The following is a 27994-nucleotide window of genomic DNA, read 5'->3' on the forward strand; positions in this document are numbered from 1 at the left end:
TGCCCTCTCATTCTCAACCCATTTATAAGCAGGAACAGTTTCTCCCAATCTACTCTGTCCAGTCCCATCATGATTTTGAACATGTCCAACAAATCTCCTCTTAATCACCTTCTCTCCAAGTCCCAACCTCTCCAAACTAGCTTCATAACTGAAGTTTCTCATCCCTGAAACCATTCTTCTCAACCTCTTCTGCACTCTCTCCAATGCATTCACACCCTTCCAACAGTGTGACGCCCGGAACTGTGCACAATATTCCAGCTGAGGTCTAACTGGAGTCTTGTTTAAGTTCAGCATAACCGCCTTTCTCGTGTGTTCAATGCTGCTATTAATAAAGCCCAGGATTAGCTGCTCTCTCCACCTGACCTGCCACCTTCAATGATCTAAGCCAGTGATGGGCAACCTGCAGTCCAGGGGCCACATGTGGCCCACCTGGATTCTGAGTGCAGCCCACAAGACGTTTTGCTGACCATTGTCCAGGTGCAGAGTTGCCACATTCTGCTGATTTCCCCCGTGTAGTTTTTTTCCTTCCGATGTGACTGAAGTGATTCGTATGCAAAGCAAGGACGTGTGAAGTGAGGTGCGTGCTGATTGCTCACAACACTGTCTATGAGAGGTGCGCTCCCTCTGTGCCCAAAGCGTAAATATTTCTTTTATTTTCACCATTTAAAATGACCAAAGTTCTATTAATTTATAAATGATGAAGCATTTTCCATAACTTGTTATGAAATATTTGGCATGTATTAAATGTATTTAATCTTATTAGAGCATCACGGTTAGTGAACAAGCCTGAGTTCAATCTTGTGGCCCACGGAGATGGAGGGCCCCTTAAGCGGCCCATTCACGAGCTTAGGTTGCCCATCACTGACCCATGTACATCTACACCCAGGTCCTTCTGCTCCTGCACCCCTTCAGAATTACTTAATTATTCCTTATTCTGCATCGTCTCTGCATGTTCTTCCTACCGAAATGCATCACTTCACATTTCCCCACATTGAACTTCATCTGCTACCTGTCTGCCCACTCCACCATCTTGTCTCTCTCCTTTTGAAGTTCTACACTGTCCTCTTCACAGTTTACAATATTTCTAAGTTTTGTGTCATCTGCAAACATTGAAATTGTCCCCTGCATAAAAGATCCAGATCATTAACATATATCAGTAATAGCAAGGATCCCAATACCTTGTGCACACCACTACAAACCTTCCTTCAACCCCAAAAAATATCCATTAACCATTACTCTCTGCTTCCTATTATTCAGCCAATTTTGGATCCACGTTGTGACTGTCCCTTTTATCCCATGAGCTATAACTTTTAGAGTGGTCATAGAATAGAACAGTACAGCACAGAACAGGCCCTTCGGCCCACGATGTTGTGCCGAGCTTTATCTGAAACCAAGATCAAGCTATCCCACTCCCTATCATCCTGGTGTGCTCCATGTGCCTATCCAATAACAGCTTAAATGTTCCTAAAGTGTCTGACTCCACTATCACTGCAGGCAGTCCATTCCACACCCCAACCACTCTCTGCGTAAAGAACCTACCTCTGATATCCTTCCTATATCTCCCACCATGAACCCTGTAGTTATGCCCCCTTGTAATAGCTCCATCCACCCGAGGAAATAGTCTTTGAACGTTCACTCTATCTATCCCCTTCATCATTTTATAAACCTCTATTAAGTCTCCCCTCAGCCTCCTCCGTTCCAGAGAGAACAGCCCTAGCTCCCTCAACCTTTCCTCATAAGACCTACCCTCCAAACCAGGCAGCATCCTGGTAAATCTCCTTTGCACTCTTTCCAGCGCTTCCACATCCTTGTTATAGTGAGGTGACCAGAACTGCACACAATATTCCAAATGTGGTCTCACCAAGGTCCTGTACAGTTGCAGCATAACCCCACGGCTCTTAAACTCCAACCCCCTGTTAATAAAAGCTAACACACTATGGGCCTTCTTCACAGCTCTATCCACTTGAGTGGCAACCTTTAGAGATCTGTGGATATGGACCCCAAGATCTCTCTGTTCCTCCACAGTCTTCAGAACCCTACCTTTGACCCTGTAATCCACATTTAAATTAGTCCTACCAAAATGAATCACCTCACATTTATCAGGGTTAAACTCCATTTGCCATTTTTCAGCCCAGCTTTGCATCCTATCTATGTCTCTTTGCAGCCTACAACAGCCCTCCACCTCATCCACTACTCCACCAATCTTGGTGTCATCAGCAAATTTACTGATCCACCCTTCAGCCCCCTCCTCTAAGTCATTAATAAAAATCACAAAGAGCAGAGGACCAAGCACCGATCCCTGTGGCACTCCGCTAGCAACCTGCCTCCAATCCGAAAATTTTCCATCCACCACCACCCTCTGTCTTCGATCAGACAGCCAGTTACCTATCCAATCGGCCAACTTTCCTTCTATCCCACGCCTCCTCACTTTCATCATAAGCCGACCATGGGGGACCTTATCAAACGCCTTACTAAAATCCATGTATATGACATCAACTGCCCTACCTTCATCAACACACTTTTCTCACAAGTCTGTTGTGTGGCACTGTATCAAGTGCCTTCTGAAAGTCCTTGTGCACCACATGAAACTTCCCCACCACTGAAGTTAAACTGACTGGTCTGTAATTGCTGGAGCTATCTTTACAACCTTTTTTGAACAAGGGTATAGCATTTGCAATTCCTCAGTCCTTAAGTTAGGATATGGACAGCAGAAGTTTGGTTAAGATCAAGTTTATGGAGAGTTGAAGATGCAGGATAACCAACAGATCATTGGAATATTCAATCTGATCTAAGGAATGTGTGGATGACGATTTCAGCAGCAGAGAGGGTCCAGAGAGGTACAAACTACCTGCTTGAAACTGAGACAGTTGCGAGGGTGGGGGATGGAATTGGTGGCTACGAAATGGAGTTTGTGGAGGATGGGTACAATAGTTTCAATCTTTCCAATTAAAATGAGATCAGGAATTTAACATTCACAATTAACACAATTCTTATCAAAATGTAAGTATGAAATGACTGTATTAAGGCAATTGTAGAAATATTCATCAAGTTTGTTCGCAATTTCTGCATTGCTATTTTCATGGAATTAGAGAATTCTACAGTGCAGAATGAGGCCATTTGGCCCACTGAGTCTGCACCGACCACAATCCCACCCAGCCCCTATCCCCATAACCCTATTTAACCTAGCTAGTCCCCCTGACACTAGGGGCAATTTAGGATGGTCAATCAACCTAACCCTCACATCTTTGGACATCTTTTAACAAAGACAGTAATTTATTTAAAACAAAAGATTTACTGTCTCTGTAAAGGTTATACAGAAAGGTAATGTATAAAAATGCATTAAGCATCAAACCATATATTTACAGTGTAATTTCAAGGTCCAATATTTGAATTACCAGACACAGAAACAGAACTTTATTGTGAAGACTACAAACCACATTGAACAATCTCAGAAGGAGTGTCCCAGCCAACACACAGGAACAATATGGAACAAAGTATACCTCTGAGAGCCATTTCAAGACTTTATCTAAAGATTGTAGGAAGTTAATCCTCCAACTGTATATTCATCACATACTCCATGATATAGGTTTTCTCACTATAATTCACTCCCTCACTTTAATCCAGTTCTAGCAAGTTATGCCTCTACAATTCGTCATCTTTTACAATACATAGAATCATAGAATCAGAGAAACCCTATAGTGCAGAAGGAGGCCATTCAGCCCATCGAGCCCATGAGCAGCATCCCCTCTGAACCAAGTCCAGACATTCTCACTGACGTTTCTGACCCAGCCAAGCTTATTTTCATAAAATACATTTCAAATGGCACTCCTATGGACCTATCAGATAATTAATTCTTATACTAAGCAATATTTCCAACAAAAGTCTATTTTATGATTCATTCACGCATCAAAACTGACCAAAATATAAAGTAACAATCAATCACAGGCATTTAATCATAAACACGATGTTGTATGTTGCTGAGATACCAAATAGAGAAAGTTTAAACACAGGACAATCACACAGTGACGTAGCTATTTCTATTGGCGTTATTAATGGATTAGCACTTTAACTCATTCCGAGGACATTCCTTTATCAACTCTTTTAACTCATTTACAATAAGACAGGGGAATGTGATCTAAATGCATTAATGTATTGTCACTAATTGCACCAGGAACCATTGATATGTTAATGGTATTATATAGCAGAAGGGATTTAAGAGTGAACATTATTATAATAACATTCTGTATGTGTTACTTAAAGGTACTCACCATTATGCCAATTTTTCTTCTGTTTCCATTAGGTTTTTGGATTCCATTTTGTAAATAGCTAATAAAAGAAAAATCAACATAGTTAATGAGGGAAGAAACTGGAGAACCCACACGTGACCAGAAAGGAAATACATTGACAAATCATCTGTGTTCAGCAACATTTAATATCGCCTCTTAGTCTGCTCTCAATCGCAAACTAAGTTTCTTCAACATCAGCAACTTAAACAGACTAAATCATTAGATCAAAAGAAATAAGAGCAAGAGTAGGCCATTCAGCCCATCAAGCTTGCTCTGCCATTCTGTAAGATGATGGCTGATCTGACTGTGGCCTTAACTCCACTTTCCTACCTGCCCCGTAATCCTTCACTCACTTTGCTGATCAAAACTCTAACTCAGCCTTGAATAAATTCAATGATCCAGCCTCCCCCGCTCTCTGGGGAAAAGAATTCCACAGACTAAGGATATTATTAAACTAGAAAAAGTGCAGAAAAGATTTACTAGGATGCTACCGGGACTTGATGTTTGAGTTGTAAGGAGAGATATAGCAGATATAGATCGGTTGGAGACTTGGCCGGAGAGATGGCAGATGGAGTTTAATCCGGACAAATGTGAGGTAATGCATTTTGGAAGGTCTAATACAGATAGGAAATATATACAGTAAATGGCAGAAATCTTAAGAGTATTGATAGGCAAAGGGATCTGGGTGCACAGGTACACAGGTCACTGAAAGTGGCAATGCAGGTGGAGAAGGTAGTCAAGAAGGCATACGGCATGCTTGCCTTCATCGGCCGGGGCATTGAGTTTAAAAATTGGCAAGTTTTGTTGTAGCTTTATAGAACCTTAGTTAGGCCGCACTTGGAATATAGTGTTCAATTCTGGTCGCCACACTACCAGAAGGATGTGGAGGCTTTGGAGAGGGTACAGAAAAGATTTACCAGGATGTTGCCTGGTATGGAGGGCATTAGCTATGAGGAGAGATTGGAGAAACTTGGTTTGTTCTCACTGGAGCAATGGAGGTTGAGGGGATACCTGATAGAAGTCTGCAAGATTATGAGAGGTATGGACAGAGTGGATAGTCAGAAGCTTTTTCCCAGGGTGGAAGAGTCAATTACAAGGGGGCACAGGTTTAAGGTGCGAGGGGCAAGGTTTAAAAGAGATGTAGGAGGCAGATGTTTTACACAGAGAATGGCTGGTGCCTGGAACTCATTGCCGGAGGAGGTAGTGGAAGCGGATATGGTGGTGACCTTTAAGGGTGATGTGCTATCAATTAGGCAAAAGACTACTTGTGTGCCAATACAACTGTAGGCTTTTATTCATAACAGAATCAGGAGCACATCCCAACAGGTAACTGACCCGAACTGAACAAGGGGGAGGAAACAGCCACCTTTATACTAGGTGACAAGGGGAGGAGCCGAGCCGGCAGGGGATGTGTCCAGGCATGACAAACACAACAATGGTGGTCCAGACAGGACAAAGGCACAACTGAAGTCCACCACACTCACCCCTCCTTTAAAAAAACAACACGGGGTGAAGCGGAAACAATATCACAAGTCCAGACGATCTGGTGGCTTGATCCACCGTCGTGATCGTCATAGGGCAGGTTGCAGAGTCGTCCGAGCAGGGAGCGGTGTCAGTCCAGGCTCCAGGCACTGAGCGTCGAGAGGAGGTGCCAGGTGGTGTGAGGCGGACCCATCCATTGTCCCGTCCAGTAGTCGGGTACTGCGTGGCGATGGCACCGGCGACTCAAGCGAGCTGTACATAGGGGTGAGGGGAGTGAGCTGTGGCCCTGGTGGCGTATGGGGAACAGTGGGAACTGGGGCTGGGGGGTGGAGGGCCTTAGTGGGCTCTGGGCGCACAATATGGGAGACTGGGACTGAAGGGGGGGAGGGGTGTAACGGTCTCTGGGCGCACAACACAAGGGACAGTGGGGCGGAGGGACGTGGTGGCCTCAGGGGCACCTGCGGGCGCCAAGTCGCGGACAGAGACCGTGTCCTCCCGCCCGTCAGGGTACGCTACATAAGCATATTGAGGATTAGTGTGGAGCAATTGGACCTCCTCGACCAAGGGATCTGCCTTATGGGTCCGGACATGCTTCCGAAGCAGAATGGGATGCGGGGTAGGCCCCGAGATTGCGGGAGGCCGCTTCTAGCGATTCAGCCATCATGGCGTTTTCTGGAGATCCAGGCCATCCTGTTCAAGCAGACGCTGCCGAATGTAAGTAGACTCAACACCTGCGACGTAGGTGTCCCGGATCAGGTCCTCCGTGTTCTGAGCTGCTGAAACAGCCGTACAGTCACAAGCTCAAGCTGGGACCCGCAGGGCGCGCAGAAATTGGGCGCACGATTCTCCTGGCTGCTGCTTGCGAGTAGCCAGGAGATGTCTGGCGTAGACCATGTTAGGGCTTTTTCGAAACTGCCCTTTTAAGAGTTCTATACCGTCCACGTATGCGGTAGCGTCCCGGAAGATACCTTAGACTGCATCACTTACCCGGGCGTGGAGCACGTGGAGCTTATCGCCGTCGGAGTCGACGACCGCAGCGGCGTCGATGAATGCTTCAAAGCAGTCCAGCCAATGGTCAAATTTATCAGAGACTCCGACCTCTTGAGGATCTAATGTTAACTTGTCGGGTTTCAAAAGCTGCTCCATGTCGGTCAAATGTTATGAATAAAATTGATGCACTATCAATTCGGCAAAAGACTACTTGTGTGCCAATACAACTGTAGGCTTTTATTCATAACAGAATCAGGAGCACATCCCAACAGGTAACTGACCCGAACTGAACAAGGGGGAGGAGACAGCCACCTTTATACTAGGTGACAAGGGGAGGAGCCGAGCCGGCAGGGGATGTGTCCAGGCATGACAAACACACAACGGTGGTCCAGGCAGGACAAAGGCACAACTGAAGTCCACCACAAAGGGGCATCTTGACAAGTACATGAATGAGATGGGAATAGAAGGATATGGTCCCCGGAACGGTAGGGGGTTTTAGTTAAGTCGGGCAGCATGGTTGGTGCAGGCTTGGAGGGCCGATGGGCCTGTTCCTGTGCTGTAATTTTCTTTGTTCTTTTGTTCTTTGTTCTAATCATTAATTCATGAGGTCATAAGATGTAGAAGCACGAGTAGGCCATTCAGCCCATTGAGTCTGCTCTGCCATTCAATGACTGATCTGATATAATCCTCAACTCCATTTTCCTGCCTTATCCCATAACCCCTTATTTCCCTTACTGATTACAACATACTTAACGACCCAGCCTCTGCAAACCTCTGTAAGAAAGATTCAGCATTATGATCCTCCATATCTTATATCATAGAACATAGAACATAGAACATTACAGCGCAGAACAGGCCCTTCGGCCCACGATGTTGCACCGACCAGTTAAAAAAAAAAACTGTGACCCTCCAACCTAAACCAATTTCTTTTCGTCCATGAACCTATCTACGGATCTCTTAAACGCCCCCAAACTAGGCGCATTTACTACTGATGCTGGCAGGGCATTCCAATCCCTCACCACCCTCTGGGTAAAGAACCTACCCCTGACATCGGTTCTATAACTACCCCCCCTCAATTTAAAGCCATGCCCCCTCGTGCTGGATTTCTCCATCAGAGGAAAAAGGCTATCACTATCCACCCTATCTAAACCTCTAATCATCTTATATGTTTCAATAAGATCCCCTCTTAGCCGCCGCCTTTCCAGCGAAAACAATCCCAAATCCCTCAGCCTCTCCTCATAGGATCTCCCCTCCATACCAGGCAACATCCTGGTAAACCTCCTCTGCACCCTCTCCAAAGCCTCCACATCCTTCCTGTAATGTGGGGACCAGAACTGCACACAGTACTCCAAGTGCGGCCGCACCAGAGTTGTGTACAGTTGCAACATAACGCTACGACTCCTAAATTCAATCCCCCTACCAATAAACGCCAAGACACCATATGCCTTCTTAACAACCTTATCTACTTGATTCCCAACTTTCAGGGATCTATGCACACATACACCTAGATCCCTCTGCTCCTCCACACTATTCAAAGTCCTCCCGTTAGCCCTATACTCAACACATCTGTTATTCCTACCAAAGTGAATTACCTCACACTTCTCCGCATTAAACTCCATCCGCCACCTCTCGGCCCAACTTTGCAACCTGTCTAAGTCTTCCTGCAAACTACGACACCCTTCCTCACTGTCTACCACACCACCGACTTTGGTGTCATCAGCAAATTTGCTAATCCACCCAACTATACCCTCATCCAGATCATTAATAAATATTACAAACAGCAGTGGCCCCAAAACAGATCCCTGAGGTACACCACTTGTAACCGCACTCATTGTCAGCTATGACTTTCTAAATCACTCTTGTGAAATATTTGTTGACACAATAGTTAAAAATAGGCATTTAACAATAAGGCCAACTTCTTGACTTAAGAATTGAGGAAACAATATTGCAACTTGTTAAAAAATATTCTTAAAATATGTAGAATGTGGAATTCGCTGCCATAAATCAGTGTTCAATGTGTTTGTAAGCAGTACTGGAAAAAGACAAGAATAAATTAATGAATCAAAATGCCATTAATATCTTCATTCAAAATAATTTAGAAGTCTTTGAGTTAAAAGAGTAAAGTATTTTCAGTTTATTTTTATGTGAAAATTTGAAAGTTGTGTCACCCACATCAGTGTCAAAACAATCAGAGGAAACAATGGCTGCTGTTAATGTGGAGCTGGGACGGGCAACAGGATGGCAAAGAGGCCAAAATTCAGCAGAAATCCCAGCAAGGCCGGGAAGGTGGAGGTGCTGCCAGTCTCAGAAATCTCATTAACATATTTCAGAGCCACCATCCCCCCGCAACCCCCCCCCCACCCCGCAACCCCCCCCCCCCCCCCCCCCGCCCCCCCCCCGCCCCCGCCCCCCCGGCAGCTGCAATCAACAGCCCAGCTGATAGACAAAGAGAGATTAGCAGCAGGAAGCCATGTCTGCAGACCAGACCAATCGATTGGAGGGGCAGTGGGGAGGTTGGACAGCTGGCTGGATGTCAGTGATCATGGCTGGAGATGATGAAGGATGGAGCACACTTGCACTCCTTATCATCAATCAAAAATCTATCAAACTCAGCCTCAAAAACTCCACAATGAATCCTTCCCCCGGGGAAGCGAATTCCACAGAACAAACATCCTCTGATAGAGGAAAGTTCTCCTCATCTCCATCTTAAATGGGTTTTTTAAATGTCTCCCTTAGTTCTAGTTTCTCCAACAAGGGGAAATATCCTCTTGGTATTCACCCTGTCATGGGCGGCACGGTGGTACAGTGGTTAGCACTGCTGCCTCACAGCACCAGGGACCCGGGTTTGATTCTGGCCTTGGGTCACTGTCTGTGTGGAGTCTGCACGTCCCCCCCCCCCCCCCCCCCATCAGGTGTGCTCCAATTTCCTCCCACAGTCCAAAGACGTGCAGGTTAGGTGGATTGGCCATGGTGAGTGTGCAGGGATACGGGGATAGGGCATGGGGGTGGGCCTAGGTAAGATGCTTCTTCGGAGCCTTGATGGGCCGAATAGCTTCTTTCAGCTCTGTAGGGCTCCTATGGTTCTGTCAATTCCCCTCAAGAACTTTTATGTAGTTATACATCCAAGTTACATATAGTTATACCATAGTTGAGTCTGAGTCTGGCTGGTATTAATACACGGCTCTCCGTGCATCTTGCCAATGGAATGCAGCTTGGACAGAGTGAATGCTGGGGGTTTGGAGAGTGAGGGAGCTCAGTGAAGAGGGGAAAGAGGTGATACTTTCTTTCTCTCTCTTTTTCAGCCTCAGCTATTTGGTTCTTACTTTGGCACAGAGGAAGAACCTGATTGGTGAGTAACTGGTAAGAATAAATTGTGTGTGAAGTTAATATATGGCAAGGAAGCTCAGCCAAGTCGAATGTGTGTCCTGTTGCATGTGGGAAGTCATGGATGCACCACGTAATTTGGTAAACATGTCTGTAGGAAGTATCACTGGCTGCAAAAGCTCGAGCTCCAGGTTTCAGAATTCAGTTGGTGGCTGGAGTCACTGTGGTAGAATATGTGGATAGGAACGTTTAGGAACGTGGTTACACCACGGATCAGGAGCATGCAGAGAGGGAATGAGTGACCACCGGGCAGCCTAAAAGAACTGGACAAGTTATGAGCAGACCCCTGAGTCGATCTCACCTGTAATCATTTTCTATTCTGGATACTGGTGAGGGTGATAGTTCCTCAGAAGAATGCAGCAAGACCCAGGTCAGTGACACCCTGGGTGGCTCAGCAGCCCAGAGGAGGAGCAACTAGAATGTAAGAGCAATGGTGATAGGGGAGTCATTAGTTAGGGAAACAGGCAGGCCATTCTGTGACCGTGGAGGTAACTCAAAGATGGTGTGTTGCCTCCCTGGTGCCAGGATCAAGAGTATCATACTGTGGCTGCGGGACATTTCCTTGGCGGGGGAGGGGGGGTAAAAGCTAGAGATCGTGGTTGAAATGACATCGCTGAAGAGGGATGAGGTGTTGGAAACAGGTCTTAGGGGTTTAGGAAAGAAATAAGAAAACATGACCTCAAAAGCAGTAACCTCAGGATGAGTCCCAATGCCATGTGCCAGTGAGCACAGGAACAGGAGGGATGAGCATTGGACACATGGCTGGAGAATTGGTGGAGGAGGGAGGCCATCAGATTTCTGAGGCATTGGGATTGGTTCTGGGTCAGAACCTGTGCAAGGTTTCACTTTAGCAGGACCGGGCCTAACATCCTCACGGGGAGGATTGCGAGTGTTTTGGGGGCTGGTTTAATCTAGATTGGCAGGCGGATGGGAACCTGAGAGCGAGCTTAGATTGGGAGGAAGCAAAACTGGGAACAGGAAGTAGAAATGTTGTAAGTGAAAATAGAAGGAGGTGAAGTGGAGGCAAGAATGTGAAATAATGTTAAAAAGGGAAAGTTAAGAACACTCTATCTGAATGCATACATCATTGGGAACCAGATAGATGATTTGAAGGCACAATTAGAGGTAGCTGGCTATGTTGTTCCTCTGTTTAAGAAAGGGAATAGAAATGACCCTGGTAATTATAGACCGGTTAGTCTTACTTCAGTGGTTGGTAAATTGATGGAAAAGGTCCTTAGGGATGGGATTTACGACCATTTAGAAAGATGCGGATTAATCCAGGATAGTCAGCACGGATTCGTGAAGGGCAAGTCGTGCCTCACAAATTTGATAGAATTTTTTGAGGAGGTAACTAAGTGTGTTGATGAAGGTAGGGCAGTTGATGTCATATACATGGATTTTAGTAAGGCGTTTGATAAGGTCCCCCATGGTCGGCTTATGATGAAAGTGAGGAGGTGTGGGATAGAGAGAAAGTTGGCCGATTGGATAGGTAACTGGCTGTCTGATCGAAGACAGAGGGTGGTGGCGGATGGAAAATTTTCGGATTGGAGGCAGGTTGCTAGCGGAGTGCCACAGGGATCAGTGCTTTGTCCTCTGCTCTTTGTGGTTTTTATTAATGACTTAGAGGAGGGGGCTGAAGGGTGGATCAGTAAATTTGCTGATGACACCAAGATTGGTGGAATAGCGGATGAGGTGGCGGGCTGTAGTAGGCTGCAAAGAGACATAGGATGCAAAGCTGGGCTGAAAAATGGCAAATGGAGTTTAACCCTGATAAATGTGAGGTGATTCATTTTGGTAGGACTAATTTAAATGTGGATTACAGGGTCAAAGGTAGGGTTCTGAACACTGTGGAGGAACAGAGAGATCTTGGGGTCCATATCCACAGATCTCTAAAGGTTGCCAGTCAAGTGGATAGAGCTGTGAAGAAGGCCCATAGTGTGTTAGCTTTTATTAACAGGGGGTTGGAGTTTAAGAGCCGTGGGGTTATGCTGCAACTGTACAGGACCTTGATGAGACCACATTTGGAATATTGTGTGCAGTTCTGGTCACCTCACTATAAGAAGGATGTGGAAGCGCTGGAAAGAGTGCAGAGGAGATTTACCAGGATGCTGCCTGGTTTGGAGGGTAGGTCTTATGAGGAAAGGTTGAGGGAGCTAGGGCTGTTCTCTCTGGAGCAGAGGAGGCTGAGGGGAGACTTAAGAGAGGTTTATAAAATGATGAAGGGGATAGATAGAGTGAACGTTCAAAGACTATTTCCTCGGGTGGATGGAGCTATTACAAGGGGGCATAACTATAGGGTTCGTGGTGGGAGATATAGGAAGGATATCAGAGGTAGGTTCTTTACGCAGAGAGTGGTTGGGGTGTGGAATGGACTGCCTGCAGTGATAGTGGAGTCAGACACTTTAGGAACATTTAAGCGGTTATTGGATCTGCACATGGAGCACACCAGGATGATAGGGAGTGGGATAGCTTGATCTTGGTTTCAGATAAAGCTCGGCACAACATCGTGGGCCGAAGGGCCTGTTTTGTGCTGTACTGTTCTGTGTTCTATGATTTAATTGCCATTACATAGATGTGGGTGACTCAGACTGGGAACTGAATTTTCTACGATATTCATCATTTTGAAAGGATGGGCAAGGGAAAAGGAGGGGGGGATAGCACTGTTAATAAGAGATGACATCAATACATTAGTGTGAGAAGATCTCACTAGGTCTGGCATTCCCTCCCCCCGCCCCCGTGATCAGAGCCGACATTCCCCCTTTCACACTCAGCCCCCTACCCGAACAGCCCCCCTGAACATCACCAGCATCACATCCCCTCCATCTGGGTGAACCTGTGGCAACATGACGTCACGTCGATGCAGTGTGAATATACGACGGGGTGGCCAACAATATTCACATAAATTTAAATGTATTAAAATCATGTTCAAGCCTGATTACATCACCAGCGAGAGGCTGTGAAAATTGGATATCACAATCTCGCTGCCAGGATTCGTGACTTCTGGCTTTCACTGGATCTTGAGCCCCTGCTGGCATTCCCACGAACGGAGAGTGCAAGCTCAAGATCGTCCGCATAGGGTGGGATTCACTGGCCCCACTCGCCGCTGGCGGGAATTCCCATGGCCCACTGGGCATTGGGGCTAACATGGGATTGCTGCCAGGCCTCCAAGCATTTCTGATTCACGGGGTCCACCCCACCGGGTGGGTGGGAACCTAATGATGAGGCAAGAGTGTTAATTTAAATGCCATTAGCTGGCTTGAAGCCAAAGTCAAATTCCTCCCATCATTCACCTGCCAAAACCAAGGGCTAAGAAAGCAAAAATAATTTTCTTTTTATTCATTCATGGGACATTGATGTCACTGGCTGGCTAGCATTTATTGCCTATCCCTCGTTGCCCTTGGCTAGGTCATTTCAGAGGGCAGTTGAGAGTCAACCACATTGCTGTGGCTCTCGAATCACATGTTGGCCAGACCAGGTAAAGACAGCAGATTTCCTTCCCTAAAGGACATTATTGAACCAGATGGGTTTTTCTGACAATCGACAATGGTTTCATGGTCATCAGTAGGTTCTTAATCCCAGATATTTTTTATTGAATTCAAATTCCATCATCTGCCATGGCAGGATTCGAACCCGGGTCCCCAGAACATTAGCTGAGTTTCTGGATTAATGGTCTAGTGATAATACCATTAGGCCATCGCCTCCTCTTAAATCGAGGCAATAGCACAGCATCTGGGAGTGGAAGAGGCAAAGATGAACCCAGATAGCAATTCAGCTGAATGAGCTAGAATTCAGCAGCAGTTAAAGCAACTTGAACTTGAAACTGAAACAGGAACGAAGCAACTTGTGATGGAAAAAGAAATAGGAATGAAAAGGTTTGCGGTGGCGAAAGAGGAGAACGAGCAAAAGAAATGGAACGGTCAAAGCTTGAGTTTGAGTTTCGAGGAGAGAAAGAAATCAGACACTTTGAACTGGCTAGAGAAACGTTTATGATACGGAGTCAAAGAGAGTCTAGAAGCTCAGGTGTGGAATCAAGTCCCATTCTGAGCTTTGATACAACAAAGAATCTTCATTGATTGCCTGAATTCACTGAAAATGGGTGAGAGGTATTTAATTTTGTTTGAAAAGGCAGTTAATTAAATAAAATAGCCAAATGACACATGGAGGGAATTTTCCCGTCCCGCCTACCATGGGGGGAGGGGGAGAGGGGGAGACATGCAAAAGTCCGTTGACCTTGAGTGGGATTTTCCGGTTTTGGGGTGAGCGAGGCTGGAAAATCCCGCCCATGAACTCTCATTTTGCAAAACGTTTTGGTTGGGAAGTTGACGGAAGTGTATTCTGGTCTTTCAGAAGAACAGTCCTCAGATTAGGAGATAGTTAAAGCTGCAGCGCTTCATGTTTGTGACCTTGCCCCAGGGGCATATCAGTTGAAATTTTGGACTTTAAAGAAAAGACCAAATGAAACATTTGTAGAATTTTCCAGGAAAAAAGATGTCTTGGGACCAATGATTTTGATCACTACAATTAGAACAAAATTTGAGAAAGTGAGACAGCTAATGATAATGGAAGAATTTCAAAATAGTATCTTAATAGCTATTGAGTCACACCTGGAAGACCAGATGGTTTCAAAGGTATGAGAAGCAGCAGTTCAGACAGATGGGTGTAATATATCACTGCTCGGGCGCAGTTCTCAATTTGAGATTGGAGGAACAGGGAAGAGGCCTTTATGGATGAGGCAGAAGATGTACAGTCAACAAAAATGATAGCAATCATAGAATCCCTACAGTGCAGAAGAAAGCCATTTGGTCCATCGAGCCTGCACTGACAACAATCTCATCCAGGCCCTACCCCTGTAACCCAACATATTTACGCTGCTTATCCCCCTGACACCAAGGGACAATAGCCAATCAACCCAACCCACACATCCTTGGAGTATGGGAGGAAACCAGAGCACCGGGAGGAAACCCACGCAGACATGGGGAGACTGTGCACACAGACAGTGACCCAAGCCAGGAATCAAACCTGGGTCCCTGGCACTGTGAGGCAGCAGTGCTAACCACTGTGCCACCGTGCCACCCAGAATAAAAATAAACTGGTAAGATTTTATTACAATAAGACAGAGCATCTCAAAGCCCATTGTTGGAAGCTGAAAGTTAAAACAGTGGCAGTACTAATAATGCTTAAAGAATCATCGGAAAAGGTTGTACCAGAAGAGGAAATGGGTCTGAAAACCAGAGCAATGGAAGGTGGAAGGTGTGCCCTCAGAACCTACTAGAAAGGGGAATGTGGCTCAGGATAGTCAAGGGAATTCTTTCTTGACTGAAGTGAGTGAAGGTACTAAATATTTTATCCCAAAGTGAGAAGTGTTACCTTAGTCCTCCAACAAAATAAGAAAACCAGTTAATATTTTGAGAAATACCGTGGCACATCAGTCACTGATGATGGCTGACGCGGTTTCTGTCCCAGATTGTCAGATGAAGAAAAAGATATTAACAGGAGATAGCCATGGAATTTATCAACCTGTTTCCTTGCATAAGATCAATTGACAAAATTATTTAGTAAACAGAATCATTGTGGTGGGAATTGATCCTATTTTAGTTCCATATCCAGGGTCAACCGAGTGAATCTTCCCTGGACTGCCTCCAATGTCAGTATATCTTTCCTTAGATAAGGGGACCCAAACTGTTCACAGTATTCCAGGTGTGGTCTAACTAGTGTCTTGTATTGTTTTGACCACAATTCCCTATTTTTATACTCCATTCCCTTCGACATGAAGGAGGACATTTCATTTACCTTCCCAATTACCTGCTGAACTTGCTTGTTAGTTTTTTAAATAATTTATGCAGGAGGATTCCCAAGTTCCCCCACCCCCCCGCCGTGCTGCAGCTTTCTGCAGTCTCTCTCCATTTAAATAATATTCAGCTCCTTTATTCTTCCTACCAAAGTGCATAACTTCCTACATTATATACCATCGGCCAAGTTTGTGCCCACTCACTTAAAAGATGAGCTAACTAATGAAAACAAGAGCAGGTGAGAACACTCGAGCATCAGTCATGTGAAAAGGAAGTGATGATGAACAGTTGGTTAAACGCATAATTAAAAATCAAGACTGATGAACTGCTTCATCGTAAAAAGAGGAATGAGCTTAGAGATTGAATCATGCCTCCAGCTAATGGAAAGGATAATTGGGCTGTGCTCGGTGAAACATTTGTTACCAAGTTAAAGACTGAGGATAAGAGCCAAAGGAAGCACCAAGCATCAAGTTATGATAAATTCTGTGATGCTTAAATCACGTTAATCTGACTTGTTACAAGTATTGATTTTTGTTGCAGTTTCGTCTTTGTAATTTTATAATATGACGTGTACAGTTGAAAAACAAGAAGTCTATCTGCATAGTATGCAGCAAGCTATCTGTTAAAAACTATGATGTCAAATACTTCCTGTAAAAAAACCCATAAAGCCATTATAAAGAAGCTTTCAGTATAGTGAAGATCTTGCTTCCCAGGAGAAAGGTGTTCCTGAATTCAATTCATTTTGTGTCCCGAGCTGCAAAGTTAGCCACCTGTGACAATTATAACATGTAAGGTACATGATGTTCCAATGCTTGTCGGGGCAAAGTTACCGCTTTGGAGTAGTGTTCTGCATAGCGCAGCCATAGATCTGAAAACATGCTTGTAAAGTAGTTGATGCGCGATTAAATCACTCGGGAGGCTGGATCGTACCCGGGAAATAAAGGCTTTTATTAGTAACAAGAATGGAGCAGACTATATAACAATACAATCCCAGACTAAAGGGTCACCAGGCAGTGCAGTGACCTTTATACTCCTACAGGTAGGCGGAGCCAACCGGAGTGTACCACAGAACAATACCAACAGGTAGAACACCCCAACCCTAACCCCAACAGTGACAACAGTAACATATGTACAAGTACCCATAATGCTAACCATCTATGGTTCAGTACCCATAGTGGTAACCATCTATGGTTCACCACAGTAGTCGTAAAGAGTGCCTTTGGTACATTGGCCTTTATAAATCGGAGTATCGAGTATAAAAGTTGGAGTGTTATGGTAAGGTTGTATAAGGCATTGGTGAGGCCGAATTTGGAGTATTGTGTACAGTTTTGGTCACCTAGTTACAGGAAGGATGTAAATAAGATTGAAAGAGTGCAGAGAAGGTTCACAAGGATGTTGCCGGGACTTGAGAAGCTGAGTTACAGAGAGAGATTGAATAGGTTGGGACTTTATTCCCTGGAGCGTAGAAGATTGAGGGGAGATTTGATAGAGGTGTATAAGATTTTGATGGGTATAGATAGAGTGAATGCGAGCAGGCTTTTTCCGCTGAGGCTAGGGGAGAAAAAAACCAGAGGGCATGGGTTAAGGGTGAAAGGAGAAAAGTTTAAAGGGAATATTAGGGGGGGCTTCTTCACGCAGAGAGTGGTGGGAGTGTGGAATGAGCTGCCGGATAAAGTGGTAAATGCGGGGTCACTTTTAACATTTAAGAAAAACTTGGACGGGTTCATGGATGAGAGGGGTGTGGAGGGATATGGTCCAAGTGCAGGTCAGTGGGACTAGGCATAAAATGGTTCGGCACAGACAAGAAGGGCCAAAAGGCCTGTTTCTGAGCTGTAATTTTCTATGGTTCTATGGTTCTAGTAGTGTTGATTGGATCCAGGGAGAAAGAATTTCAGATGGTAAGGTTGAAATGCTGCTAGATTGTAAACTGGGCCATTGTTAAAGACGTTTGAGTGAGAGGGACATTTGGAGAGAATTCCAGAGAGAGATCTTCAAAGATGGAGATTGTAAACTCTCGTGAGAAAGAAGAAATTTTATTGAGATTGTTGACTCACAATGTGACAAAAATGATTGCTTGAGAAATCCATGGACTCTGCCTTGGTTGCATTGTAGAGTGGTGTGTTTGACCACAGTTCATCTGTTAATTTACATGTACCTCATATTTAACCTGAATGTTAGGGTGAAAGATGCTTATTGTAAATCCTTTAATCTTTCTGAATTTATAGAGCAAATCTTGCTTTTGTTTGTTCAAAACCCATGGAAACTGAGGCTTTAGTCCAAAAGCAAATACCTTAAATCTCAACCTTTACCTACTTAAAACAAAATGTTATTAGTCCCTAACGAGATCTCCCCTCCCATCCCTTGGTCTCACCAATGATTGTAAAATCCGCCAAAATCTTGCTGCTGTTCTTGCTGGCGGATTAAAGAACAAAGAAAATTACAGCACAGGAACAGGCCCTTCAGCCCTCCAAGCCTGCTCCGACCATGCTGCCCGACTTAACTAAAACCCCCCCAACCTTCCGGGGACCATATCCCTCTATTCCCATCCTGTTCATATATTTGTCAAGACACCCCTTAAAAATCACTATCGTATCTAATCTAACTGTCGGACCTTATGGTCTGGCCCACCACAAGTGAGCGACATGCCGCTTCCCGCTGCTACAAAACACACTGTGGAGAGGGGGAAAAATCCTGCCCATCAGGTCTAAATAATTTGATACGAATTATGTAAACTCTGCCAATCAATTAAAAATTTTTGAACACTTTTAGTGAAGATAGTTTAATCTTTGTATTCTTGTGAATTTACAAATAGTAATGTTTCCATGTGTCTGACTGCACTATTATTCACAGAGAAATTTGTTGTAACTGTGAAACGGTGTTAGGTGGAACACAGAATCCAGTTCCCAGTGCTGGATTTCCCTTTTATGTGATTATTAAAATGCTGCACAGCTGCTTTACAGCAAAAATATTCCATCTTTTCTTGCATGTTTCAAAATAAATATTTGTTCTCCATTCAGGAGAGGCGGTGGCCCAGTGGTATTATAGTTAGATTATTAATCCAGAAACTCAGTTAATGTTCTGGGGACCTGGGTTCCAATCCCACCACGGCAGAATTCAAGAAAACAAATCTGGAATTACAAATCTACTGATGACCATGAAACCATTGCCAATTGTCAGAAAAACCCATCTGGTTCACTAATGTCCTTCAGGAAAGGAAATCTGCTGCCCTGACCCGGTCGAGTAAGAAGTCTCACAACACCAGGTTAAAGTTCAACAGTTTTATTTGGAACCACAAGCTTTCGGAGTGCTGCTCCTTCATCATCTCACCTGAATGAATGCTCTGAAAGCTCATGATTCCAAATAAACCTGTTGGACTTTAACTTGGTGTTGTGAGACTTCTTACTGTGCTCACCCCAATCCAACACCGGCATCTCCACCTCATGGCTTACCCAGTTTGGCCTACGTGTGACTCCAGAGCCACAGCAATGTGGTTGACTCCGAACTGCCCTCTGAACAAGGGCAACTAGGGGTGAGCAATAAATGCCGGCCAGCCAGAGACGCCCATGTCCCATGAATGAATTAAGAAATTAGTCCACTGTTTTCCCTGCTTAACAATTTAGTTAACGAGCTTCCATTTCTGATTGAGAAGCAGTCTGCCCAAGGCACAGGCACATCAGTGAACAGTTGTTCTGTGATCAGGAAGATTTCCTCCATTGTGGCTTTGAACAATGGTGATTCTCCAAGCATTTGCAATAAGAGTTGTAACAGACTTTAAGATCCTGCTGAATATACTTGGTCTGTTCATTTGATATTATTTTAACTTTTTTTTACAAGATTTACCTTTAAGCTTCACAGAAGGCACGATACCATAATTTACAAACCAAAATCCTCATCGAGTGTTGATCTTCATTGCAAACGCATTATTATTTACAGTGTAACTACAGTGAGTAAATGTATTCACAGTCTAGCCTGTGTAATCATGCTAATTAAGTGTCACTTCATAAACATTTATTATTCTAGCTGATTACCAGAAGATGAAAATCCAAAATCCTTTCTTATTTTTCCCTTGTTGACTTTTAGAACCAGTCTTTGGTTATAAGGGTAGAAACTCTGATGGAATAACTGACGTCAGTATAAAAATAGCATAAACTTAAATGAGGTATGTCAGCATTAAGTAATGGGAACCAAACTTTGCCAATTAGAATTTCTACTTAAAAAATAATAATATTACAAGACTGCTTTTGACCATTGTGGTTAGTTGGGTCTCCTTGAACCAAACTATGCTCAATCACAGAAATGAAATATTTTGAATTCCTTTCTTCAAAAACAGTTATAATTAATTCCATTTTACTTTCTGGAACACTAACTGTTGGTGTGTAAGTTTGTTTGATCCTTGATCATCCAGACCTTTCAAACTCTGCCGATTAATATCAGTACCACACAGGTGCAACTAAACATTTATACAGCATCTTCACTGTGGTGAGCCAGGTGACACTGCGACTTGCAGAGTGTACATTACCCACACATGTGGTTGCATTGACTGTGGTGTTCAGGCCAGCAGCACCCTTAGCCGCTGCCTGCATGAAAACTGGCATAGCTTTCATCAAACCTTACCCTGAGGAAAAGGCTAAACAGTCAGCAAATACAGGCAAAACAAAGAGATGGGGAGAGGGGAGGTAGTGAGTTCATCCGGGCTGGAAAGCAAGATGCAATCAGCAAATACAATCAGCAAATGCTCAGAAGAGCTCAGAAGATTGATACAGACTAACTCTGTTTCTCTCACCACCAATGCTGCCAGATCTGCTAACTCTTTCCAGCATTTTCTGCTTTTGTTTTGGCAGAGAACTCTCAGGAACCGTCTACAAATGCAGGAGAAATAGGGACTGTCGCTCAGGAGAGCGGTAACAAGGACTAACAAGAGGAAGGAAGTGAGAGGCAGAGGGACAAGTGGGGCGGTTGTGGAAAGGAAGGCCTGTGAACTGCAGGCAGTGAGGCGTAAAGCAGTCCTGGCATTGACAAACGGGCACACACTAACCATGTCAGCGGCGATACAGTGTGAGCCAAGTGAACACAGGTAAATGCTGCCAGCCAATCAGCGTCAGAGGTTACAGTTACAGTCTTTCACCTCAATTTCTGGGCAGGGTGAATGCCCGGGGAAAGGGAGGCACCAATCAATCAAAAATGTCAGTGAATGTGAGTTACATTATTTCAGACACAAGACACGGTGCTGCTCTGTCCTTGAGGGATTGAAGGGAAGCAACTGGGCAGTCCAGGGTCCCAGCACAGCAGGACTTCACCATAACAGAGGACCAAGCAGACACCAAAACTGGCACGGTGACCTTCAGAGCAGCTTTTCCAACAGAATCCAGCTGTCTGAACAGGAAATCTTTGCTCAGATCCAATAACTAAAACTAAACCAATAATTTACTAACTGCAACGTAAAACCTGAGAACCACTTCAGCAGATTTACAATACATTCTTCTTACTTTGTTTTAAGGAAGACATTATCTGAACACTGAAAGTGAATGACTTCATTTTTAAAAATTGTGCTTTCAGAAATCCAAAGATGTGCGGGTTATGTGGATTGGCCATGTTAAATTGCCCCTTAGTGTCAAGGTGACTAGCTAGGGTAAATGCATGGGGTTATGGGGATAGGGCCTGGGTGGAATTGTGATCAGTGCAGACTCGATGGGCAGAATGGCCTCCTTCTGCAATGTAGGATTCTACGATTCTATGAAATTCCGGTTAATGGAGAATTCCGGTTAGTAGACTGCTGGATAACACAAACTAAAATTACTTTTAACTTGAAACAAAATGAAGATAAAATGTTGGACAGGATGTTCTGTCCCTTTCAGCCAGTGGGATTCTCCAGTCCCGCCACCCCGCGGTCTTGGCTTCCTTGCAGCGAGGTGGAAGCACCATGAAGATTGCCGTTGACATTGGCAGGACCAGAAAATCCTGTGGCAGCCAATAGCAAGCTACCATGGGAAAACCCATCATATGGAGGCTGGAAAGTTTTCTCATTGATATATTTCACTCGTATTGATCAAAAGCTAATATATAAATGGCTTTTGTTATCAGGGGAATTTTTACATTTCCATTAACACTTCTGATTCACTATAAACCATAGCAAAACTAGACCAAAGAGAAAGAAATTGACAACAATTATATCTCAAAAGGTATTTGATAAAGTTCCAAAGGTGAGGCTTTTAAAGAGAATGTTGATGTGTCTTGAATGAAGGATACATTTTTTAACCGGACTGAATATTATCTTGGAGGAGGGAAGTACACAAGACTTTAACTAGGAGTCAATTAATGAGTGAAGCAGGACAGGGATTGTTCTGTGTCCCTTTGTTATTTACACTCTCCATAAATGATACGTTGGAGGAAACTTCTAATGATGATATATTACAAAGTTTTCAGATAGAACCACAGTTTGTGGTTAGGTGATTGCTCTGAAGAAGATAAATAGCAATTACAGGAGTCTAAGCAAACTTAGCAGATTGGTTAACGAATAGAAGATGGATTTAAATTTGAATAATGTTAAGAAGTACAGATCAAAACTGGAAACATAAATCAAGGAGGCACATTATATTTGTCAATCGTTGATGGATGGATGTGATTATCTATATTCTTTGAATAAACACTGGTCAATATTGGTCTTTGATCCATTCTCCAAACAATGTCCTGTTGCTACTGATTCCATCTGACATTCAATCAGATTTTTTTATTCATTTGAGGGACATGGGTGTCGCTGACTGGCCAGCATTTATTGCCCATCCCTAGTTGCCCCTTGGAGGGCAGTTGAGAGTCAACCACATTGCTGTGGCTCTGGAATCACATGTAGGCCAGACCGGGTAAGGATGGCAGATTTCCTTCCCTAAAGGACATTAGTGAACCAGATGGGTTTTTCTGACAATGACAATGGTTTCATGGCCATCAGTAGATTCTTAATTCCAGATATTTTTTATTGAATTCAAATTCCACCATCTGCCATGGCAGGATTCGAACCCGGGTCCCCAGAACATTAGCTGAGTTTCTGGATTAATAGTCTAGCGATAATACCACTAGGCCATCGCCTCCCCCAGCACCTTCACAGTTGGTGCGCTATTTGAACTTGGGATGAGCTTTTGACCTCATATCCATCCAATCACAAAGACCACCGAATTCCACCTCTAACGTTGCTCAACTTCACCCTGGCCTCAGCGCAACTTCTGCTGAAACCCATATCCATGTCACCTCTCCATTTGACTATTCCAATGCGCTCCTGGTTGGCCTCCCACACTCTACCCACTATTAACATCAGGTCATCCAAAACTCTGTGACCCTTACTCACACTAAGTCCTGTTCACCGTCTAGCCCTGTGCTCCTTGACCTGCGCTGGCTCATGGTAAAGTTATGTCTTGATTTGAAAGTTCGCAGCTTCATTTTCAAATTTCTCCATGACCTCACCCCACCCATTCCTGTGACCTGTTCCAGTTGCTCACTGGCGGCAGTGTTTTTACCAGCGATGAAGATAGGGGGCGGGATTTTACAACCTCGCTCGTCCTGAAACCAAAAAATCCCGCCCGAGGTCAATGGACCTTCCCATTGTCCGCCCCTCGCCCGCTCCGAGTCCCATGGCGGGCGGGGCTGGTAGAATTCCGGCGAGTGGGTCGGGAAGGTGCCTGATTCACTGCCCTCTATTTTCTCTCCCGTCCTATATTTCTCTCCTCCTGAAAACCTATCCTCCTGACCAAGCTTTGCACCATCTGCTCTAATATCACCGAATGTGGTTCAGTGTTTCTGAGACTCCTGTGAAGCATCCTGGGATGTTTTGTTCCATTAAAGGTGCTATATAAATATAGTTGTTGTTGAATATTTCCAGCAACTTTGTCTATTGAAAGCAATTGGATTTATAATCCCAGGAGCCTCTTCTCATTCCATTTCTCATTTTTCTGTGGAATTATTTATCTTTTATGCGGTGGTTTAGTGGGAAGAAACCAAACTGTACACCTGGCATAGGGTGAAATTCATACAATACAGCCTGGTGGAGTGGCAAGCGGCGATTTCCACTTTCCGCTGTGTACAGTACATGGGGGGGCGATTCTCCCAGCCTGCAGTGGGCTGGGTGACTCGAGCAGTGGCTGTTTAGCGGGCTTCCCACTGGGCGCCACGGCCTCCAGGTGCTGGGTTCTCGCGCCGTCAGCTCCGCGCCAGTAATCAGCGTGGAGTTCTGTATAATTTATTTAAATTAGAATTTGTATCTAATGAGCAGGCCCGGGACTGAAATCTCTGGACCCGATGGCGTCTTCCCCCTCCCCCCCCGCCAACCCACTCCCGCCAAGAGTGGTTCACTCCAGCGGGGTTTACAGCGGAGCTGGCAGCCTGACCCCACTGGAGTGAAGAGAGGCTACGGAGGCTCCCCAGGTGGTCAGGGGTAAGTGCGGTGCCTCCTAGGCATTGCCAGCCTGGCTCCCTGGCATTTCCCAAGGGGCAAAGTGGCAATGCCCAAGGGGAACCATGGCACTGCCCATCAGGCAGTGCCAAGGGGGTGGGGCCAAAGGGAGTGGGACTTACTGGGGGGTGGGGCTGCTGGCAGGGGTGATTGTGGGGGGTCCCACTGCCACTCTGCACTTGGGCTTGGTGACAGAGGGAGAGAGACCAGTGATCACGGCTGGCCATCGGGTTGGGAGGGGGTGGGTCGGTCTACCGGGGGGTTCGGTGCTGCGGGAGAGGCGGGGGGGGGGGGGGGGGGGGAGAGATCGGGACTGCGGAGGTGGGAGGGAGATTGAGGTGGGCTGGGGTGGGTCAAGGCCGGCGATTGGGCTGTGGGGGAGTTGGAGGGCCAGCGATGCGCGTGTCACGGGGCTGGCCAGTGATTAGGAGACCGGCAGTGGGGGCTACTGCGCATGCGTTAATCTCCACTCTGACAGATCAGTGTATGCGCAATGGCCCGCTCAGCGCTGTGCTGCCGGCCTCTCCAGCAGGAATAGGCCCTGCCCCCTGATTTTTTGCGAGATTCGTGCTAGGGCTCTCTGCAGTGCACAGAGTGTGGGAGATTCATTTTGAAAATTCGGCTGAAAAAACCAGCAGGATTTACTCTAGTTTTTACCAGAATTCGACACTTGGAATTTTTTGGGAGAATCTATATACGCTATATATAGTACAATGATCTGCCATAGGGTAAATGTGGGACTGGGTATAGTTCTGCCAATACAGTGATGTGAAAGAACACATGACCCAAGTCTAGAGGGCAGTCCTGACAGAGACATGTGTAGAAACAAGCATGGAGAGCATGAGGCATGAAGAAATGTTTTTACTTATTTGTGGAATGTGGGCATCGCTGGCTCGGCCAGTATTTATTCCCCACCCCTAATTGCCCTTCAGAAAGGCAAATAGACAGAGGACCTAACCTTAGGCAGAACACTACTGCTACTTTGAGACTTACCTGCCTTCCTTAATTGCCTAAGTCAGGGATAAAGGCAAGGTTCCCTGTTGTGAATTGTCTCTTGAAGCTTCAGCACTAATCAAAGGCCTTCCAGCATCGAGGAAGAGCTGGCTGCCTTTTCAGATGGGAGAGTGAGAGAGGGAACCTCAAGATGGCCTCCAATAGGCAACTTGTTGCTGCAATTGCAGCTGATGCCAGGCAGGCAGAGAAGGCCTCAGAGCCTGTGTGGAACATAAGCTATTCCCAGTCTGCAATCGAGAGACCACCTCTAGGCAGCTCCACCATTCCCTGACATCTCTGGCTCTGGTTGGAAAAATCCTGTCTCTGCTGATACAGAATAGACCTTTAACAAGCTGAATTCATGTGCTTACGGGCAGACAACTCTGCAACCACACTGCCAACTCCCTCCCCACCCTTAACCCTGCCTCTAAGGAATTGGCTTGGGGGGGTGGCATAGCTTTTCGCGCTTGTCCACCTGCACACTCCACCATATCGGGGGCTAATAATACCGCTTGCTGAGTCCAAACCAGGAACTAAGAAACAGGAAATATATTTACATTTAAATAAGATAGGGAAAGTAGAATCAAGATTGGGAAATGTAGGAAGAGAGAAAGAGACTGAAAAAATGAAACGTTCTTTCGATTTATCCGACAATGATGTGAGCTAAAGTACAGGTAAAGTTTAAAGGAATTTCAGTGAACAGGATTAAAGTGATTATATCACTGGGTTTTAGAGGCTGTCAGATAGACTTCTTATGAATAGTTAAGATTAATTTATGTTGAATTTCTGTTTAATTTTGCTGACAAAACATTAAGTTTCTCAAACTCTGAATAAACAGCAGGAACTTTAGTTCACAAACAATATGAGGACAATTTAAATGTACTTACTCTATTTTTTTAAACCTTTCAAATCCTGCGGCTACATAATGGCACCCATTCTGTAGATCATTTAACTGAAGGACTCGATGTCCTCCACTCGGTGTGTAAATATTTCTTACAGCAACAGGAGCATCGATGTTATTTGTTACTTCATTCAAAAAAGATTCAAAAGTTAGAATCTGCCTCTGGTTGACTACAAGCTTTCTTCCAGTAAAGAAAGGATCTCCATTCTTAAAGACCACCACATTCTTTGCCTGTGGGGCTAGGGTAATACCCGTTGAGGCCATTTTCCAAAGTTAAGACCTGCTTTTGTCCCCTTTATTGCACACTTCAATCGCTGCTAAAGTTATGGACTGCCTGAGTGACTGTGCTATGCAAAGCTACCTTGGTTTCCATGGTGCTGTTTCCATCAATGGTTGCTTTGTGTGTTGTGCTGCCAGTAGAATGTAGCTCAAGTCATTAAGATAAATTTACACCTATTGTTTGGTTACAAGCTTCTAAATCAAAGGTGTTACAGGCTAATAGGCTGGAGGAAATAGATGTTCGGAGGGAGGATGTCTTGGCAGTTTTGAATAAACTGAAGGTCGATAAGTCCCCTGGGCCTGATGAAATGTATCCTAGGATTCTGTGGGAGGCAAGGGATGAGATTGCAGAGCCTTTGGCGTTGATCTTTGGGTCCTCGCTGTCCACGGGGATGGTGCCAGAGGACTGGAGAATGGCGAATGTTGTTCCTCTGTTTAAGAAAGGGAATAGAAATGACCCTGGTAATTATAGACCGGTTAGTCTTACTTCGGTGGTTGGTAAATTGATGGAAAGGGTCCTTAGGGATGGGATTTACGACCATTTAGAAAGATGCGAATTAATCCGAGATAGTCAGCACGGATTCGTGAAGGGCAAGTCGTGCCTCACAAATTTGATTGAATTTTTTGAGGAGGTAACTAAGTGTGTTGATGAAGGTAGGGCAGTTGATGTCATATACATGGATTTTAGTAAGGCATTTGATAAGGTCCCCCATGGTCGGCTTATGATGAAAGTGAGGAGGTGTGGGATAGAGGGAAAGTTGGCCGATTGGATAGGTAACTGGCTGTCTGATCGAAGACAGAGGGTGGTGGTGGATGGAAAATTTTCGGATTGGAGGCAGGTTGCTAGCGGTGTGCCGCAGGGATCAGTGCTTGGTCCTCTGCTCTTTGTGATTTTTATTAATGACTTAGAGGAGGGGGCTGAAGGGTGGATCAGTAAATTTGCTGATGACACCAAGATTGGTGGAGTAGTGGATGAGGTGGAGGGCTGTTGTAGGCTGCAAAGAGACATAGATAGGATGCAAAGCTGGGCTGAAAAATGGCAAATGGAGTTTAACCCTGATAAATGTGAGGTGATTCATTTTGGTAGGACAAATTTAAATGTGGATTACAGGGTCAAAGGTAGGGTTCTGAAGACTGTGGAGGAACAGAGAGATCTTGGGGTCCATATCCACAGATCTCTAAAGGTTGCCAGTCAAGTGGATAGAGCTGTGAAGAAGGCCTATAGTGTGTTAGCTTTTATTAACAGGGGGTTGGAGTTTAAGAGCCGTGGGGTTATGCTGCAACTGTACAGGACCTTGGTGAGACCACATTTGGAATATTGTGTGCAGTTCTGGTCACCTCACTATAAGAAGGATGTGGAAGCGCTGGAAAGAGTGCAGAGGAGATTTACCAGGATGCTGCCTGGTTTGGAGGGTAGGTCATATGAGGAAAGGTTGAGGGAGCTAGGGCTGTT

At 45.0% G+C, this 27994-nt stretch overlaps 1 protein-coding gene across 1 annotated transcript in view; it reads right to left on the reverse strand.

Annotated features, from left to right (window-relative positions):
- dcdc2b (doublecortin domain containing 2B) overlaps positions 1–26526 on the reverse strand; it is an 89036-nt gene extending 62510 nt beyond the window's left edge. Inside the window, exon 1 of the mRNA XM_078237129.1 lies at positions 26249–26526. Coding sequence (XP_078093255.1) covers positions 26249–26526 — 278 coding nt within the window. The remainder of the gene's footprint in view (positions 1–26248) is intronic.
- Between the last annotated feature and the right edge of the window lie 1468 nt (positions 26527–27994).

The sequence above is a fragment of the Mustelus asterias genome, chromosome 21 (genome assembly GCF_964213995.1).
Source record: "Mustelus asterias chromosome 21, sMusAst1.hap1.1, whole genome shotgun sequence".
NCBI classification, from domain to species: Eukaryota; Metazoa; Chordata; class Chondrichthyes; order Carcharhiniformes; family Triakidae; genus Mustelus; species Mustelus asterias.